Source organism: Protomyctophum parallelum, assembly GCF_964188405.1.
Source record: "Protomyctophum parallelum genome assembly, chromosome: 19".
NCBI lineage: Eukaryota > Metazoa > Chordata > Actinopteri > Myctophiformes > Myctophidae > Protomyctophum > Protomyctophum parallelum.
Window position 1 is genome coordinate 14,668,487 of NC_139717.1, and position 21,014 is coordinate 14,689,500.

General features: G+C 44.1%; 2 protein-coding genes across 6 annotated transcripts in view; one reads left to right on the forward strand and one right to left on the reverse strand.

The window, feature by feature from the left end:
- Nucleotides 1–2,173: 2,173 nt before the first annotated feature.
- Nucleotides 2,174–3,302, forward strand: gnmt (glycine N-methyltransferase; the record flags this gene model as incomplete). The annotated part of the gene is given in 3 exon segments (XM_083790444.1): nt 2,174–2,288; nt 2,291–2,487; nt 3,111–3,302. Coding segments are annotated over 3 exon segments (504 nt in total).
- Nucleotides 3,303–3,623: 321 nt separating this feature from the next.
- Nucleotides 3,624–21,014, reverse strand: part of ino80 (INO80 complex ATPase subunit) — a gene marked incomplete at its 3' end in the record, with an annotated part of 79,444 nt that continues 62,053 nt past the window's right edge. For 2 of the 5 annotated variants that reach the window (XM_083789670.1, XM_083789671.1), the window contains exons 32-38: nt 19,785–19,887; nt 17,893–17,981; nt 16,946–17,104; nt 15,365–15,524; nt 7,856–8,083; nt 4,738–7,574; nt 3,624–4,474 (exon numbers count right to left, since the gene is read on the reverse strand). In XM_083789670.1, coding sequence (XP_083645796.1) covers nt 7,357–7,574; nt 7,856–8,083; nt 15,365–15,524; nt 16,946–17,104; nt 17,893–17,981; nt 19,785–19,887 — 957 coding nt within the window. Of the gene's footprint in view, nt 4,475–4,737; nt 7,575–7,850; nt 8,084–15,364; nt 15,525–16,945; nt 17,105–17,892; nt 17,982–19,784; nt 19,888–21,014 lie in introns of those variants that run through there. The other 3 variants (XM_083789673.1, XM_083789672.1, XM_083789674.1) reach the window with 3 other exon arrangements.

Genomic DNA, 21,014 nt, shown 5'->3' on the forward strand with positions numbered 1-21,014 from the left:
AGAGGGTCTGTCTATATGCGTGTGTGCCTGACTTGTTTGTCTCAAATTGTCTGGAAACTAATCTCACAAACCACTGGAGCGATCAGTGCCATATTTCCTGTGCACACTGCCAGTAGAACCAATTTATAGTACTTACTTAATCACCTTCGTTCCCTGTGGAACATGAGGCTTCAGTTGCGACTTGTCCCATCCTGTGCACAAGGGGAGTGGCGCAACATGCAACATTCCGCATATGTGTTGTATTCTTTGATATATTTAATTGAATGTCATAATGGACGTTATTGGGGCTCGTGTCGAGCAGAAACCAAATTTAGAGATAACATCATACATCAATATGCCATGATCAATACACCAGAAATAAATTATAGGCCTAAAAGCTGAGTGCCAGCACCTTTAGTGTCATTATGGCGTGGGCGCTATAACAGAAACGATGCCTCATTACAAATCGAATCTTGCGAGTGCTCCTGCAAAGAAATATGGTTGCTGTCGGGTAGAACTCCATATTCTAACTTTTTGTGTTTTTTCTGTACTTGGATTTCACGTACAGTATGTGCAAATATACAGTGACAAAAATCACCCCAAGGAGTGGACCAATATTATATCTACACACTCAAAAGTGAGCTTGTAGATCTGGTACTTTTGATGCTTTTCTGTGACTAGGGTGTTTTTTTACAAAAAATAAATAAATGGAATATGGATAAAGGTTTCTGCCTGACAGCAATGATATAGAACAGACAGAAAATTGGACAATACAAAATTGGAAAAACATTGCCTGATGCGATACATCACATTAGGCAATGTTTTTCCAATTTTCTACTGTCAGATAATTAGTCTCTGTAAACCCCCAGTGTGCATGACAATCCCAGACAATCTCAGACCTGCCCATGTGGCATCATCACCGGCCATGCCACGTTCAATGTCACTGCTTTGCTTGGTTTGAACTGCAGCACATCGTGTTGACCCCTCCGATTGATATGTATGTGTTTCGATGTATTTGTTTTTCATAGTTATGTCTTTGAAATATCTCGATTATTGTCATTGTTGTGTTTGTGAATGAATGCATGGGACCCGAATGGACCGTAAGGTCTTTTTTCGGTGCTATCCTTTTGGACCAATGTGCTATGACTGTATCATGTACTGTTTGCATTTTCTATTGTCTAATAAAATAATCAATCATCATACAGGCATACAGTACATGCCTATAAAAGCAGTCCATTACTGCCTTCAGATTAGCTGGTTAGAAATCTGCGTTAAGGAGCAGTTGGACTTGTGTACCCATTACGGTGGCCGTTGAGTGTATTCTTTTCAGGGATCGGCCATGAGAATTGTCACACGTCAGGGGCAACCATCAATTTGAAACGTTGGAGAATCCCTGCATTAGTGCAACGTGTAAGGAAGGACACGTGTGTGTGTGTGTGTGTGTGTGTGTGTTGGACCTGACAGGTTGGACGTGACTCAAGTCAGAGTGCTTCCAGGACGGGAGCTTATGTAAGCGTGACCTCTGTCACCTGGACGTCCTGTGTTTACAGTCTGCTCCACCGAGAAAGTCACACACACGTGTCACCCAGCACACACGCGCGCACACACACACACACACACACACACACACACACACACACACACACACACACACACACGCCCAACAACACAACGAGAAACCCAACAGACACCATAGCAATGGGAAACAATAATGGTGGTGACAAGTCAGGAATAACTTTAGTCATTTATTTATTTAAGAAAGGACATTATCAGATCAGGATTCGGGATGAATAAAGTATCTATTTCCTGTGCACAGTGCCAGTAGAACCAACTTAGTATACTTACTTAATCGTCTTCGTTGGAACACCACGCTTCAGTTGCGACTGTCTGCTTCCATCCGGTCCTATCTGTGCACAAGGGGAGAGGTGCAACAACACCACCAACATGCAACATTCCACATATGTTTTCTTTAATTTCATAATGAACGTCATTGTGGCTCGGATTGACCAGAAACCAAATTTGGAGATAACAAACAGACATCATCAATATGCCATAATCAATACATCAGAAATAATAGCTGAGTGCCAGCGCCTTTAGTGTCATTACGGCGTCGACGCTGTAACAATGACACAATGCATCACACTACAGCATCACACAAAAACATCAAAAGTATCAGATTGTAAATTGTAATAACATGGGAGTGTTCAGAATCTGCTCGTTGGGCGTGGCGGCCGCGGGGCTGCCCGACCAGTACGGAGGCGGGAAAGCGGCCAAGGTGTGGCAGCTGTACATCGGCGACACGCGGTCCCGCAGTACAAGAGCTGGCTGGTCGGTCTGCTGCAGGAGCAGGGCGTCCGTACCGTGCTGGACACGGCATGTGTGACAGGAGTGGACTCCATGATGCTGCTGGAGGAAGACTTCGACGTGGTCAGCACAGACGCCAGCGACAAAATGCTCCAATACGACCCGAAGGCCCGACAGGAGAGGAGGAAGGCGTTCGACAAGTGGGTGATCAAAGAGTTGAAACAGCCTTCTAGCCGTGGATTAAACCAGCACCATTCACCACCTAATCAAAACAAAGAATTCAGCTGCTCTGTTTTCCCAGAGAGCTAGCAAACTCGGTGGCTAGGCTAGCTAGTTTCTTGGGACATTTGTGGTCGTAGTGACTACATCTGTCATTAAAAAAAATAATAATCAGCGATTTTCTTAGTTTTAAGGGTAACTGTTGTATAATTGCAATATTACACTCGAGGGTGTGGTTTAACGTGATTATTGCCACTTCAGTGATGCTTGTGGAACTCGACTACGTCTCGTTCCTGACTGCATCACTGTCCCGGCAATAATCACGTTAAACCACACCCTCGAGTGTAATATTGCTTAAGTCTCATATGGTCACTCTGGATTACACCATCCGAGTGCCCGGCACGAGACTAAGGGCCGATTCATACTCCTATTTTAGAGCCGAATAAAAGTCGGTTCGGCGCTGTAGACGTCATTTGAGGTTCGGGGTGGGGCGGGTACCGTCCTAAAGTCGGCTCTTCGGTGCTACTGAAAATTTCTGACGAACCGAAATCATTTCGGCACTACAGCGCCGAAACAGCGGTAAAATAGGAGTATGAATCGGCCCTTAGAGCCCAGAGGAAGATGTTAGCAAGTTCCGCCTCTCCTACTACCCTCATCGTCTGGACAGCTTCAAATCCCTGCTGAACGAGGCCTTCCATGGAAAGCTGCAGCACAGTGTCTATGGAGACTTCAGCACTTACAACCCAGGCCAGGACAAGGCCTCCTGCTACTTCATCCACATCTGCAGGAAGACCACCTAAGAGCTAGATCTGTATCGCTTTGACCTATAAATCCTTTTAAACCGTGTTCAGCCTGGCTTCCCTATTTTGGCCATGTCGTACTAGGCGGAAATTGTAAAAAAATAACAAAACATAAAAGGCATTTCTTTCTTTTCTTTTACCACTTGGACCCTCAATACTTTTGCAAAGATTGCATTTTCTTCTAAGAATGCTGGATATTTGCATCAAGCAGGCATGCAACATTATATAACTCTAAGAGTTTTACAGGTCTTAAAATAACAAATGGTTTAAAAAAAGGAAAGAAAAACTACAATTGATCAAGAACGAGTCAGCGGACAGATTTAACACTCGTTTATTTTCACTTGGCTTTTCCTGTTAGTAAAATGGCAGATTTTCTTTTCATATGTACACATGAACTATAAAAATAGACAAGAGAATGAGCGAAAAACCAGCAGGAAAACGCGGCTCTTAATATTATGTACACCGATAGAGAACATCATCATATCATCAGCATATCATCACGCTATTAACACAAAACTAGAGGAACCCATGGGTGCTCATTGAACGCAGGAGTCAGGGCACACTAAGCCATTTAATCCATAAACATCAAACATCACAGCATAGACATAGAACAGCGCTTCCCAACCTTTGCTGGACCCACTTGAAAATCTTTAAAAAACTTTCACAGCCCACCCATGTGTGTGCATTTTCAGAGCATGTTTAATGATCAATCAATCGATTATGTGCTGACTTGGATCAGTGGAACTTGCGTACCTATTTATCGGTATCACAATGTAAACTCATTTTTCACGTTTTTAAACAAGAAATACTGTGAGTTTGTTTTTGTTGCAATATCCTCACAGCCCACAGGTTGGGAATCGCTGATCTAGCACAACACACTTCTCATTAGAATCGTCAGTGAGTATCCTTCCTGTTAAATATAAAGAAAATGGCTTTGATACATTTTAGCTCGTGTGAACATATGATTCACATCTGTCATGAACTGTCACACATAAATTAAATACCTAACTTGAAGTCATACTGTGTACATTTTTCAATTAAACAAAAGATATTTTTGATAAATAAATGTTTCTGACAACTTCTCTAAAAAAATGTTTTAGTTGCGAGTGTCTGCCCCAACAATAACCCCAAAATGAAGCAGGTGACCGCAATTGTACCGGAAATGTATTTTTCTTCACACCTGTTTTTCTTCACACCTGTGTGAACCGAGTGGTGCAACTCCCCCCCCTCTCTCTCTCTCTCTCTCTCTCTCTCTCTCTCTCTCATTAGCAGGCAGCAGGCACAGCATACCCCTCTCTCTGTTTCTGGCGCCCCCTACTGGTATTAATAAGTCACATACTCGTGTTGTTCCAATTTCACGCATGCGCACACCACTCGTGCTCATGACAACAGGATACAGGTACACAGACATTGCTGGTTGTAGGAGTGGTTGCACCACTTGCACCACTCAAAAATAATACATGTATCCTTTCTGATCATTGCCTTCAAAAGCATTCTCTGCGCCATGTAGCGTTCGTTTTGGAGCCAGTATTTCTTTGGGATAGTTTCAAACTGAATTCTGGGAATCGCAGTTCGAACAGACCATAGACAGGTGGGCTTGCAATGACAACAGAGCTCATGGGCCTCGCCATAAAAGGCCACTAAACTGAATGATACAACAGCATGACTTTAAGAAACCTCCAAAGAGTTTGACGTGTGGGCAGCGCTTTTACATCAATCAAATTTCAAACAACATTGTTCAAAATATATTAACTGCTCTTTTCATGTGTCCTTCAGTCGGGACAAAGGCTTTTTTCCTCCGTAACGACACTGGTTATTCACATCTCTTCATTACAAAAATATAAGAGCTCTATTAGAAAAGCTCTACGGCACAGGGTCACTGAAAAGTTGGGATGGACAATTATCTACCGACAATTAAATAACCTACCGCGTGTTAACGCGTGAGCAACCACACTAAAGACTAAAAACCAAGGTTGACGGTAAGAGCCCGACCGGTGCCACATTTTTAGGTCCAACGCTGGTCCCAATTTTGGGGGAGTCCTAGACCAGTGGTTCGCAAACATTTACATTTCAAGGACCCCCCCTCAACTCTGACAGTATACAGATGGAACCAAATGGACCCTAACAAGTTTCTATTTGAGACACATTCAACCAGAACTATTTCATTTAACCACTTTAGCCCTATTCAAAAAATATCTGATCTGTACAAGCTTCAAAATCTGCTATTTTTGAAAACTTCTGAAAGGTTTTGCGTATAACGACACGCCCCAAAATAGGGACACCCAAGTTCAAAGCGGTTAGAAATCGGTACGTATCGGCTGCACAAGTGTCAATATCGTTGTGAAACAAAAACCTCTAATAATGGCCAATATATCAGCCAGTCCGATATATCTCGGTTCGGGCTCTAGCCTGACGGAAGACATGGCTCAGTGCGTGTGACACAAAATGCCTCTTTAGATACGTGATGATCGACTTGTCTCGTCGATCAGACGTGTCACCAACAAGGTAAATGAAAAGTACAGCGTGTGTCTTCTGCAAAATAATTAAAAAAAAAGCGAATGGAAAACTTCTTGTGGTCACAACGCTGACGGAAATACTCGGAGCAGATAGTTTCTGCTGACTGGGAAAAACATGAAAATAACAGACGTTGCGAGGAACTGCGACAGACTGTACCATGACCATAATGTGTGTGTGTGTGTGTGTGTGTGTGTGTGTGTGTGTGCGTGTGTGTGTTGTGGGCTAATGCAGTGGTTCTCAAAGTGGGGGTCCCCCGGGGAGAGCTTGAGGGGGATCTCCGACAAAATGAGTTAATCGTCGCTGTTGTCGTGAAGAAACCTCGTATCTCCATAACTTTTTGTAAGTTTATTGTAAGTTTAACGCCCTACAGCAGATCTACAAGCTCGAAACGTGGCTCAAAGCATTGAGTTTCGACCTTGTAGATCTGCTACTTTTGATATTTTTTCAACAGTTTGGGACATACAGGTTTATACCCGACAGAAACATAATAGCATCAAAACCAGTCAAGCATTATTTGATACTATTGCCCCCCAAAAATACTGATTTGGGGGTCCTTGACATGAAAAGGTTTGAGAACCACTGTGCCAGTGTGTGTGTGTGTGTGTGTGTGTGTGTGTGTGTGTGTGTGTGCGCGCGCGCATGTTAGCAGCATGTTGAAGGGCAGCCAGTCTCAGCTACTGTAAATACTGTTGCCTGTGTTTACAGATGAATCACAGTGTGAGCAGGTCACTTATGGATGTGTGTGTGTGTGTGTGTGTGTGTGTGTGTGTGTGTGTGTGTGTGTGTGTGTGTGTGTGTGTGTGTGTGTGTGGGTGGGTGCGCGTATGCATTTGTCTATGCATGTACTATTGCAGTTGTTCTCAAAGTGGACCCCCACTGCTAAATATGTTAATATAACATCACAATAACTTTAACCCAAATTTATACTTATTACCGTATGTTAAAAATAGCTCACAAACGTGTTGTGAGCTTGTAGCTTTGAAAATGTTTGAATTTACAGATGGGGGTCTGTGGCTAAATACATATCAATGTGGGGGTCCTTGACATGAAAATGTTTAAGAACCACTGTATGTATGTATGTATGTATGTATGTATGTATGTATGTATGTATGTATGTATGTATGTATGTATGTATGTATGTATGTATGGTCTCTGTCAGGTGGAAACCTCCTATGTCCAACAATAAAAGCAAAAGTAGCAGACCGACAAGCTCAAAACGTAATGCTTTGTGCCGCATTTCGAGTTTGTAGATGTGCTACTTTACATGCTTTCGTGTGACACTGTAGTATGACCAAGTAGGGCGTTAATTGAGCAGTGGAGACGAATAACAGTCTAAGTCCACACTAATTATCCATAATGTATAAATCATAGATAAGTGGTCAGGACAGCTGTGGGTAAGAATAAATTATGGACTGTTATTCGTCTCAAATGCTCAATTTACAACAAAACAACAAAAGTTAGTATATGGCGATAAGAGGTTTCTGCCCGACAGCAATGACAATGTACTGTATGCGTGCAGTATGGGCGCCCCCTGGTACTATCGGGCCCCAGGCCCTCCGGGTCCTTTGCCCTTCCTGGGTGGAGTGTGGCTGGGATGGTGCAGGCTGTGTGCAGGAGGGTGTTTCTGGGGGCTTGCGGAGGGCTGGGCGGAGGCCGGCACCACGCCGGCTCCACCGAAAGCCCCCGGGCCGGCTCCGGGCCGACCCACCGACAGCGACGAGGGTGGCTGCAGGGGGACAGCTGCAGAGATGCCTGCTGGGAAAGAGGAAAAGGATGGTGCAATTGTACAACGGCTCACGGAATAAGGAACATCTGTGAATTGTGAGACAGCGTGAAAAGAGCCACATTTCCTAAACACTGAACACGTCATGTTGTAAAATGATGCCGGTAATTATCATTCTAAACCCATGTTATATAATTATGTTCTAGAATCTACAGCGAAACAGTTGACGAAATCACAGATCGAGTGTGTGTGTGTGTGTGTGTGTGTGTGTGTGTGTGTGTGTGTGTGTGTGTGCGTGCGTGCGTGCGCTAACCTTTAGCCACGCTGTAGCCATAAGCAGCGTAAGCGGCAGCGGACGCGGCCGCCGCTCCCGCCATAGCTCCTGCCATGGCGGCCGCGCTGCCGCCGGCCGCCCTGCGGCCCCGCCCCTTTCCCGCAGACTTGGTCCCGGTCCCGCCCCCGGATCCTTTGGGCCGCCCGCGCGACCGGCCAGCAGAAGAACGACCCCTGCACGGACTGACCGTCTCCTGACCGGACACACCTGAGCACACACACACAACCATAAACAACCTCTCTGTTATTTACACATTGACCGTCATCTCAAAAGCAACGCTTGACCACCATTGACGTAAAATGATGTCTTTTCCTGTTTGCACAGTGATTGTGATCAGTGATGGGGAGTGCATACACCCCTTCCTCGTCCCACTAGTCACAGACAGTTTGATGTTCTATGAAGGCCCTATACACATCTGGTAGGGATCCACACACGTCTTCAACCATCCTCTGCAGCCGCCATATTGATGCCGTCTATCTGACCCGGTAAGTCCACTGATGTCCTTATGGACCTGGGTTGAAGGGCCTAGCTTTACACAGCCGCCTTCCCTCATGCCGTTGCGTATGCTAGCAGAGGACAGCACTGTCGACGTAATGAGTTCACTGTGGCTCGGGATGTTGTGGCTCTTCAAACAGCCACAGCCCCGGTGGTGGTGGTGCACCAGGTACGCGGGTGGCCTTTAGCACCTGCCAAGCTTACCACAGAGACGAAAAAGTCTGTGTCTCCTGGCTTGAACAGGAAGCGTCGTGAGAGCTGAAGAGAGGTGGTCAGGGTTAACCTGACTCTGCCAGATGGGGCGGTATTGGGTAACCATGTTCCCCAACACAGCATCCATCTGAGATCGCTCAGGGGATTGAGCTAACACCGAACCGCTCCGGTTCGAACCAATCAGCGTGAGCTAAAGGCGGGATATGTGCGAAACCGGATGTGACGCTATATAGACACATCAATATGATTGGTTGTGTTTGCACGCCCACACGGTGATAGACAAACGGTTCCATCCAATCATCTACCAAGTATCTTGAAAAAAAGGAACAGCCCCGTCATCGAATTGGCTCCCGAGATCCCAGATCCCAATAAGCTTTGAAACAAACTTGTGTAGCAAGCTTCTTGGATCTGGCAGCGTCAGGTTAGGTCAGGGTGGGATGTCAGGGTGGCATCCCACCCTGATGGACCTGGGTTGAAGGTCATCCCACCCTGACCACCTCTCTTCAGCAGTAGCCTCGCCCCAAGGCCTGGTCTATCCTAGCCTGGTTAATAAACCAGACTAATATCGCACGGACCGCGGGATATTAGTCTGGGGAGGCTCAGCTTGGATTTCATTTCCAGGGGAGCGGGTTGAAACATTTTCTCTTTGACTCAATTGGTCAGAGCTACTGTCAGTCAAAGGTCTCAAGCATTGAAAGTCACTATACCAAAGCCCGCCCATATTGCATACCGTGTTCCGATTGGCCGCCCCATTTCTCTGGTGTAGGAAATGGGCGTACAATTGAGCCTCTCCAGACCGTAATCCGCCGGCAGGCAATTTATTTTTGCCAACGGCTGATTCGGTCTGGTTTATTAACCAGGCTAGGTCTATCCCTCACATACCGGCAAGTATAAGGCAGGAGCTCTAACCCATTGCTGGCCTGCTCTTTTTACTCCATCGATCAGGCCTGATGGAGGGGAGAGAGAGAGAGAGAGAGGCAGGCTCCAGCCTGGCGTTGACCGGGTCTCTCTGGCTACTGGAGACGATCGCCGCTCGGAACGCGGAGAGTTTTCCAGAACAGAGTGTCATTACACAGCATTACTTATCATTACACTAAGACCTGAACCTGAAACCACTGCTGTTCTCCTCTTCCATAGACTGTGTGTGTGTGTGTGTGTGTGTGTGTGTGTCTGTGTGTCTGTCTGTCTGTCTGGTACGGAGCCTATAAGCCCTGCTTTATCCCTGTAGCCTCTCTCACTCTCATCCTTGCGTCTCCCTCTCTCTCTGTGTCTCCTGCTGGGATCCAGTAAAGCAGCATTAGAAAACCACACAGTCACACCACATCTCTCTGAGGAGAGACCTCAGGTCCACTGTCAGCCAGCACCATTTTACTGTCCTTTAAACAGAAGGGAATTAAGGAATAAGAGAGCAAGGAAACCAAGAAAACAGGGAGAAACGCCTGGTTTATCTCTTTATCAGACATCGGTCTGATGAAGAGCCGGTGTCGGTGAGGCTCCAAACGTTTCGTCCAAATGATGGAAGCAAAACATTTCAAATGTTGGAGCATGAAGTGGGCCAGACCATACATGGGCTACTGGCGGCCCCCACCATCACTTAATGCGGCCCGCAGGTTAATACTGATATATTATTGTTTTCAGATGTTACAATTCCAAACATGATACACTTTAATTACGTCGGTCTATATAATTATGTAGCTTAATTAACTAGTATTACAATGTTAATGTTATTTATTTATTGTTATTTATTTAGTTCAAGTTAACTTAACTAACTAAATTTGATATAAAATAAAAATGTTACTTTTCAGGATTCCAATTCAAAACCAGCACAAAATAATTCAGGATTTCAATTCAAATATAGCAAAAATAGCTGATCTACAAGCTCAAACACATGAGTTGACTACTCATTCCACTTTCAACCCACATTTCCCGAGTTCGATTCCTGCTGCTACCACTATTCTTCCAACAACAAGTTTTTGGGCCAAAAACTATGTTGCTGTTTAAGGTTAAAACAATTACGTTGCTGGTTAAAACTGATAGGTGGCTGGTTAAATAATTGCGACTGTACGTCGCTTTTACTATGAAAACCTGCATTTCCCATCAGTCAGTGTGTCGTGTCACGCCCGTGTCATGCCTCCATATATGTTCACGCCTCGTGACACCAATATATATGGCCGTCTCCATATATGAAGAACACTGACCTCATCAAACCCTGGATAGCCATACATGGAGAAGACTGGATCATCACCTAGATCTGCATATATGGAGCCAGCCAGCAACTCTAGATCTGACCTCAAACCCTTAGATCTCCAAATATGGAGCTGACCTGTTCTGACATTCCATATGTTGATCCCCACCCCACCTTCCTCTTCGATGTCTCCCTTTTGACTGATGTTCAACTGATGTTCAAACTCTAGATGGGCGCACCCCAAAGTTATAGTAGAGTTCTCAACAGGCCCTGAAAATTAAGGCCCGTCCCTACCTGGGCCCTCATCAAACCCTGTACACTCAAGACACTGCCCCCGCCGCCATCCTTAGATCTCAATATATGGAGCTGACCTGTTCTGACATTCCATATGTTGATCTGACCTCATCAAACCCTGTTCACTCAAGACACGCGCCATATATGGCCAGTACAGAATTAATTCCATATGTTGATCTGACCCCACATCCAAAAGCACCAGCGCTCGCCCAGCAGTCTGCAGTCAACAAGGCGGATGCGTGCACGTGACCTCAAGGCGTCTTACTGGTACACTATAACTGATACAAGCTGCATGGTAGAGTATGTTGATTCTTCCCCCGCTGGTTATGTGTGAGCGTAGCGCGTTGCTTGGAGTGCCGCCTGGCCGCCCCGGCCAAGTCGGATGCACCGTGGAGATTTCAAAAACCCACCCAGAAGCACAGCAAGCGCCACATGTTCTGTTGTTGTAGTAAATAGCTCTGTCAGAACATTGTTGTCACCAAAACGGCACAGATGTTTCCTGAGTCCCAACATTACCTCAGACGTTCAACGAGGGATTTAACCAGCTTAGACCCGAGGCCGATTCCACATTAATGTCTTCCAAACAGTTTTGTGAGAAACTTGTTGTTTCTATGTCATTGCTTCTCAAACCTTTTCATGTCAAGTACCACCCGAAAGTATGTTTATTTGTCCGTGAACCCTCATCTTAAAACGTTCGCTTTAGAAAAAACATGTATTTAAAGATTTGAGCACATTCTTTTATGGTTTTACAAAAGTAGCCAAAGTATAAAATGATGGTTAAAAGTGGTTAAAATCTAAAGTGACATGGATGCTCGTGGTTTAAATGGGTTAAAAGATTGGAAGATTGTCCAGATTGGACAATCTTCACACAAATGAATGATAGCAGAACTATTCATAGCTACATTATGCCCTAATTATAACATCATTCAGATATATCACTTTTATATCACTGTTGTGTGTTGAACTATCTTCCAAAGGAACACAATGGAAATAAGCCTTCCATTCCAGATTTCTTTGTGTTTATCCTGCTATTGTACTGTACGCACATGTTTTTACTTAAAGAATTCAATCAATCGAGCAATCAAGCAATCGAGGATTCACATTTAGAGCAGGGCTACAGCTATGGATTATCTTTTAGCCTGTGACCCAGGCTAAAACAAATTTGAGAAATGTGTTGTCTTCCTTGGGACCCAAACTAGTGAAAATCTACATCTGCTACTTTAGAATTTGAATCCTGAAAAGGGGACAGTTTGGACATATGAGGGTTCCACCCATCCGAAATAAATCTAAAATGACACCGATGTTTTAACGTGTCGACTATAGCGTATTCCTCCAGCTGCACGCTGAAGCCTCACTGTAAGCCAAGTAAAACAAACAGCCCTATACAAGATAGTACTATCATGTTGGATTGATATGGACAGGAGGGGGGGATTAGTGGGACTTCCACGGAGGTCACGGAAAACGTAAACAGTGTTCCACACCGTTATCAAGTTTTAAATGTCTGTGGTACCTCACAATCACACTGCCCTTCAACTCAGAGCCGATTGCGTAGGTTTACATAGCGTCCGTCTCTGTCGGGTGGAAACCTTATATGCCCTGTTTGTGTGATGCTGTAGTATGATCAAGTAGGGCGTTAATTGAAGAAGAAACACAAAAAGTTAAATTATGGAGATAGGAGCCCTAGACTGAGCATACATGGGACATAAAACTGGCGCCCTCGGGTCCACATGCCGCCCCCCACCTTCACTTAATGCGGCCCGCATAGGTTCATATCCGAATACTGATATATTACTTATTTCAGCTGTTACAATTCCAAACATGCAAACATCAATTTCTTAGTAGCTTAATGGCTAGTATACCAAATGTATTGTCTTTTTAATGTATTTGTATTTAAGTTCATGAAGTTAACAAAAGTAGGCCTATATGCATTTGAAATTAAATACAATTTAAACTTTTCAGGATTCCAATAGCTAAGAAATAATTCAGAAGAAATAGCAAAAATACAGTAATAGATCTACAAGCTGTGCGACGCGTTTTGAGCTTGTAGATGGTGTATTTTTTGCTACTAATGACAAAGTAGGGCATTAATTACAAACACATCTAAAACATGGAGATAAGAGGTTTCTGCCCGACAGTATATGTAATCTGACCCTGTGGATATAGTGGCCCCCTCCATCAGCAATGCCCACCCCTGCCCCAGAACAACTAAATGACATATAGCAAACGACTTGGGATTTAGGAGGCATTTGTAGAATCAGCCTCTTGTCTTAATGGATTAAGGGAGAACCGATATTTAGTACATGATGTACAATATGTTTGTGCTGGATGTGATTGCTGTGTGTTCTGTGTGCTGCCTAACACACGTCTTCCATTACTACGCTGTGTAAAACTGTTCTATTATTGAAACAGAGAAATAAACAATGCAGACCGCGTCGGGATTAAACAATCAAACAATACGGTAATACCAATAAGAAATAATAATTAAAAACACAATTCTTGTGTGTCTTTTCTTTGTGTGTGTGTGTGTGTGTGTGTGTGTGTGTGTGTGTGTGTGTGTGTGTGTGTGTGTGTGTGTATGTGTGTGTGTGCATATGTGTGCGCATAATTATGTGTGCATGTGCAATGCATTAACCAATACGGTAATACAGATAAAAAGTTATTAAAAACACTTTTGTGTGTCTATGCATATGTCTGTGGGTGTGTGTGCTTGTGTGTCCATGTGTGCAGGGATTAATCTTTTGTTTTTTTGTTGAAGAAACTAACAATGATGAAACCGCAGATTGAGGCTTTAACCTTTGCCTTTATGCAAGACTGTTTATGGAAGCTGATCAGAACGTGTATTCTACTGCTGCTACTGCTACTGCTACTGCTACTGCTACTTATACTGCTACTGCTACTGCTACTCAAGAAGGACGTTAATTTACAAAATAATACGTTAAAATATGGTTTATGTCAATATCTACTATTAGTGTAGGGATTGACTTTACCATCTACATGCTCCACCTGGCGACATGGTATCAGATGGAAATCAGTGAGAACTTGAATCCATGCAATAATTAAAATTATGCCTTTTCAGATGTTGTTGATGAGGACAGTAGAGAAGTGACCATTTTGGAAGTGCAAGTACATTCGACCACAGTAACAACGGCGTAAGGGCCGATTCATACTCATACTATTTTAGAGCCGAATAAAAGTCGGTTCAGCTCTGTAGAGCCTATAATGTGACATAATTTGAGGTTCGGAGGGACGGGGACCGTCCTAAAGTCGGCTCTTCGGTGCTACTGAAAGTTTCTGACGAGCCGAAATCATTTCGCCACTACAGCTTCGAAACAGCGGTAAAATAGAATCGGCCCTAAGGATTCCATTATACAGCTTGGACGGATACAAATGTCAACTGCTTGTGTTCATATAATTTGGAAGCCTCGGGAATATCCATAAATTAGTTGCGAGAGGCATGCAGGGAATGCATGCAGGGAATGCCCAAGCCAAGAGTTATGGCATTGATTAGATTCTGTTCAGTGTGTGTGATAATTGCCAGGCGCCACATATGGAGGAGACGATGCTTCCTGTAACCGTGATCTGTATCCTGGAACACTTTCCCCAAGTGTGTGTATCTACTATTGTCTGTGTCCAAGAATCCCCCCTGTCCCCCGTCAGGGATCAGAGCCATGCTGGCTTGTGGTGGACATTTTGGTCAAAATTCCATTTTGACACTGGACAATAATATTATCAGACACATGTAAAGAGCTAGCCCTGAATGTCATAACAGGTCTGTAACTCTGAGAGTGATCATTTGAACACTAAGGGGGGAGTTAAGGGGGTCCTTGTAAATAAAACATTTGAGAACTGCTACTAGTTGGACTCCTAATATGCTAGCCATAGTGTGTGTCATAGTAAATAAGTGTCCGTATATTCTGAAGAAAACCTTGACAAAAAGACTTGACATTGATTAACAGGGTCTTAACATCAAAATAAGAACATTATAACGTGTAAAAAATCACACCCGTGTGAACTGAGTGGTGCAAATGCCCCCCCCCCACCTCTCTCTCTCTCATTAGCAGGCAACAGTGCAGCACTATCCCTTTCTCTGTTTCTGGCGCCCCCTACTGGTACTCATTCATACTTAGATGAACAACACATAGGTGTACACGGACATTGCTGTTCCTTGGAGTCGTTGCACCACTCAAAAAAGAAAAGAAAATCTAAAACCTGACACGGACAATTCCAAGTCTTTGCCACGGACACATCAATTTGTCCATGTACTGTACGGACATACTGTATGGACGCCCCCCCCTGCTCACCGTTCATGTTGTCAGACAGGGATCCAGACAGGGAGGTGGGGCTCTGGGGGGCTCTGGGCGTGGAGGACATGGGCTCGTCCACGATGACCAGCATGTCACTGCTGCTCTCGTCTGCGTCCACTGGCACCGAGCCAGGCTGGATGTCGCTGTTCACCGACACCTGGACAACACACACACACACACACACACACACACACACACACACACACACACACACACACACACACACACACACACACACACACACACACACACACACACACACACACACACACACCACGTCAGAAACAGCAGTGACAATCAGTGGCGTACCAGGAACAAGACGGAATGAACCATGTGTGTGTGTGTGTGGAGGAAGGTGGGAAGGATGAACCCATGAAATGAAAGAGACGAATGAAAGACAGGATGTTGAGCGGAGGAGGACAGACAGTAATGCACGCATAATAACAGCGCACACATTATAGAGAAGGCGTTTAGGCAACTTTCAGACTGTCGGCCCCAAATCAAACTTTAGGCCTACCCAGATCAGATGGGTTTTAACAATTCTGAACAGAAAAAAAGGGAAAACTTTTTTTTTTTTTTAAACAAATCTTCTCTTCTGGGGGTCTGTCCCTAGTACAAAAATATTTCCAGATGGGGGTCTGCGGCCACATACATATCAATGTGGGGGTCCTTGACATGAAAATGTTTGAGAACCACTGCGATAATGATGGACTACTTTCCTTCCTCAGCTGTTTTGCTTTTGTTTGTGTTTACCACCATTGTTTGTACGAACACCCAAAATGAGAAGAACTGACGGTCAAAGATGCTATAGAGGCAACCGCAGAGATGGTGGTAAACAGAACATTTATTTTAAGGTCGGGATACCATTTTATTTTTTTCGATCAATAGAGAGAGAGAGAGAGAGAACTCATACAGGCTACAGGATAGACATGCGAAATTGGACGCGAAATTGGACGCAATGGCACAAAGAAGTGAGCAGAGAACAACCTGAAAATGTATTTTCTGTTTAATAAAGCTGGAGAGACAGGGAGACCCCTGTTACTGAAAAAAAACTTTAACCAAATATATCACGTTCTGAAAGTGGCCGCCAGGGGTCCTTGGGGGGGGGGGGGGTGTTCCAATGGGTCTCCATTGATAGTAGTTAACATAGCATCACAATATTAACCACTTATATGTTGGCTACTCAAACAAATCTGCTATTTATTAAAATCGACGGATCTTCTCTTCATGGGCAGTGCACATTTACATGCCCATTTGGTTTCACTTTACGCTCTCAAGAGTAACATTTTTGTTAAACATCTGCATTACTAAATTCATTTAACAAGAAGTCTACACAACTAGAATTGTTATTTTGATCAACATTTGCCTGTTATCTCTCCGAATGGTACCACATCAACACAGCATGGAATTGTGGACAAAAAAATATCCAACAACAACAAAATATTCTTTAGTTTTCGTGTCTTAGAGGCTAAGTGTCGTCAAATGGTGGTCCGTGGCTCAAATGCTGAATAAATAATGGATTCTCGATATGAAAAAGGTTGAAAAGCACTGTCCTGGAAGGAGGAGAAAAACACGTACCTCGCTGAAGGGGCTGGGCAGGGCGGAGGAGTCCATGTCCACGCTGACGTAGGAGTCGTCGGCCGACAGGTTGGAGTTGTCTGCGGACGGAGCGACGGCGTGAGGGATGACCAGGTTCACCTCCTTCCTCCTCTTGGGCTCACACTCCTCACTCTTCTTCTGAACGGAACGGAGTCGTGTGCATGTTAACGGAGTCGTGTGCATGTTAACGGTTTGGACGCCACAAACGATTAGCCGAGTTATATTTAATAATGCCCAGGTAGCCAGAGACGTTAAGACGGCTTATGATGAATTAGCCTTTGATCCAGAGTTTAAAAAAATATTTTCACCTGTTTTTAGCATCGTTGTTAGCCCCCGCTAACCTCCATGGAAGAAACAGACAAATTCCGTAATTGTCCGTTCACATGCAACGTGCACGCAGACTTCACTAACATTATGGCTCATAATGCGCCAAAATGCGATGTTCGGGGCTTTATAAAACATTAATTTGAGATCGCACGATCACAAATGAAGATCAGACGGACACAACAGAGCTCTGTGGCTGCTGGCACAGAGGTTCAAGCGGCAGACAACAAGAGCTCGTTGTCTTTGCTTATTTCGTTCATTTGTCTGGCACTTTCCACCTACCGCCCCCTATGGTAACGGGTTAACTGGACCATTAAGGTGGCTTCACCTCTGTGTTTAATCATCCTGCCTGTCGGGAGTTATTTCTCAACAACAACCGGCGCAGCGTCAATTATCCCGCTTATTGCACGGCTACTTAATAAATAATTTAATACATTATTTTCAGCATGCACGTTTGACATGCATTCATAATGCATGTCAAACTGGGCATCCTTGAAATGAAGAAAGGTTAGAGAGTGGTTACTGTGTGTGACTTTACAGTATTACTGTGTGTGGCTTTACCTTGTTATTGAGAACTACTGAATTACGGTGTGTGACTTTACCTTCTCAGCATATTTCTCTCTCTTCCTCTTGCGATCCTTCACTTTGCTGGTCTCCTCCTGTTCTCTCTTCTCTTCCTGCCTCATACGCACTGCAAAGCACACACAACACACACTTAAAACTTGGACCGCTTGTGTGTGTGTGAGTGTGAGTGTGAGTGTGAGTGTGAGTGTGAGTGTGTGTGTGTGTGTGTGTGTGTGTGTGTGTGTGTGTGTGTGTGTGTGTGTGTGTGTGTGTGTGTGTGTGTGTGTGTGTGTGTGTGTGCGCATGCGTGCGTGCGTCACAGAATTACCAGACGGCCAGAGTAACATGTTAGCGGTATATACGTATGTGACTTTCTTAATGACACATTCTGGTAGCACTGCATCACCCCATATCATATGCAAGTTTGCATTGCTGTAAGAACACACTTGGGTTAACAAGATCAACCAGAACTAACAGGGTAGTCAACTAGTGGCACATACTGTACATACACGTACATTCTAAAAAAAAGTATTGCCAGGTGATGTGAGTAATGCAGCAGGCGGCCAATGGATCCGGATTGAAAATGAAGCCAAAGAAGACGTCAATGAGTGGCATTTTTATAAATGATGTTCCTGTTTTAAAATGGATGATAAAGTGGGGCATGCTTCTTTTAGTGTTCCAATGGTGAAGAGTGAGGAAATCTCTGGACATAAAGGTGATGACATTTTGAGTCCTTTTCAATATGGGAATCGTCAAGGTTCAGCATAACATACAGTACTGTATCGGATTGACATGACATTACAGTTGATTTTCTCCAGTCCTCATGGAAGTGAGGTAAATCCTGCTGTCGACTTGAAGTCAAAAGCATTTAACTTGAGGTGTAAGAACCTCTCGCCCACTGTAGAATGGCGTGTGTTTTTGAAAAGTAATCAATTGGAAAGTTATTCTCTCCCCTTTTACTACTGTTGGCTATAAAGCTTTGAATGGTTTGTGGCCAAAACACATTTCTGATCTAGTACGATAACATGAACCACCCAGACGTCTCAGGTCATCTGGGAAAAGGTCTGCTCTGTGTCCCTAAGACCTAATGTAACGTGGGGAAGCAGGATTTAGTTGTTATGCACCACGTATCTGGAACAAACTCCCAGAGAAATGGAGGTCTGCTGCCGCTCTCATTTCTTTTAAAACAAAACTAAAGACCTTTGTGTTTGCCGCTGCCTTTGATCGAGGTACTTTTATTTTTCTCTTCTGCACTGTAACTGTATCTGTTATTGTTTTATTCTATTTCTGTTTCCTTTGCTTGATGTTCTGTGTAAAGCACACTGCATTGCCTTGATGTTCTGTGTAAAGCACACTGCATTGCCTTGGTGTTGAAATATGCCTTGCATATAAAACTGCCTCGTGTTGCTGACTCTGACAAGTTGCAGGCAGTGTTTGTGCATGCGTGCATGCGTGCATGTATTTCTTGTCTTTCTTTTTTTTTACTGTATACCCTGAAATCTACACACAAATATAATTTAAGGAATATATAAGAAAACTTTGACGATATACATAGTAAGTAGCCTTGCCGAGCCATGAGGGCCATAGGGCAGGAGCCTATCTCCTGTTTCTGTAGCGTGAAGCAGCTACTACAAGTACACACCCTGGACATGACGCTAGTGTGTCGCAGGGACTTACCCCCAATCGAACCCTTGGCGATATACATGCAGTGTATATATTGTTTTATCAATGACATGACATGCATGCACCTGTGTGTGTGTGTGTGTGCGTGCGTGCGTGCGTGCGTGCGTGCGTGCGTGCGTGTGTGTGTGTGTGTGTGTGTGTGTGTGTGTGTGTGTGTGTGCGTGCGTGCGTGCGTGCGTGCGTGCGTGCGTGCGTGCGTGCGTGCGTGCGTGCGTGCGTGCGTGCGTGCGTGCGTGCGTGTACATACATTTCTTCTCCAGCTCAACGTCGTCCAGCAGTAAGCTGACCACTTCCTTGGGCTTCAGAGTGTCAGGTTTGAAGTTTCCTCCAGAGATGACCACGCGCTGGATCTGTGGACACACCGTCAACACAACTCAGATGCTGCAGTCCACTGATCTCAAGTCAGTGTTTCAACACATGCTGTCGGGCATAAACCTCTTATCTCCATATTCTAACTTGGTTAGGTGAATTTGAATCCTGTAAAGTAACAGTTTTGGACATACAAGGTTTCCACTCGACACAGACCTCAGGGGTCTGTAATTGGTACACTCCTTTTTTCCCCCTCTACACCAATAATAGTCGGTCTATATAAGGTTGTAGATTGTCAATTTTTGACCCAGAATTGCCAGGCATGTGGTTAATGTCTAAAATAGAAACGAGTGCTTGGATTTGGGCTTGCCAATTGTGTCTCCCATTACTGTAATAATGATTAGTAAAGCCTCAAAGACTTTTTATTTAAGAAATTGGATTTAACTTTGACATGGATGCTTGCTTTGGCTATAATATTCAGGAAATATCAGCCACTTGCACATGCCATCTCTGCATGTGGGTACAATTGTACAATTGCTCGGATATTTGGCAGCTATGATACAGTATACTGTGTGAGAGGATTGTGCAAATTGTTGGACTGGCAAAACAGGCAAAACAATGAGTCAAATATTGTTCTGTGTCTGGCAGTCTGCCAGAAATGACGCTGACATTTAACAGTTGTAGTAGCCTACACAGAAAATACAGTAATCTCTGATCTTGACTCTGATATGTTTGGATCTTTTACACGATTTATGTCTCTGATTGAACTTAACTCCATCACTGTACTCTGACCACTCTGGTGCGTCACTGTTATCCAAAAGAATAATCAACATATCAAACCATGGCATTTTGAGCATGAGGGCAATAAAGTCACCACAGATCCTTTGATTTTGGGTTGATTTTAATCATTTGTTTAGTGTGGAATGACTATAAGATTGCTCATAGAATTCACATCTGGGATGCATTTATTGACAGCCCATACAACCTACTGAGGACCAACTTCATAGAAAAAACAGGTTCTCTCAAAGTTTGAGTGACTGGATCCCTGACTAATATTTGTTATTGTTCCATATGCCTCATATTGACAAATGTCATCTTATCAATATGAGGCACATGGAACAACAGAAAATATGGAATATGAACATTTTTCAACATGGAAACGTTGACG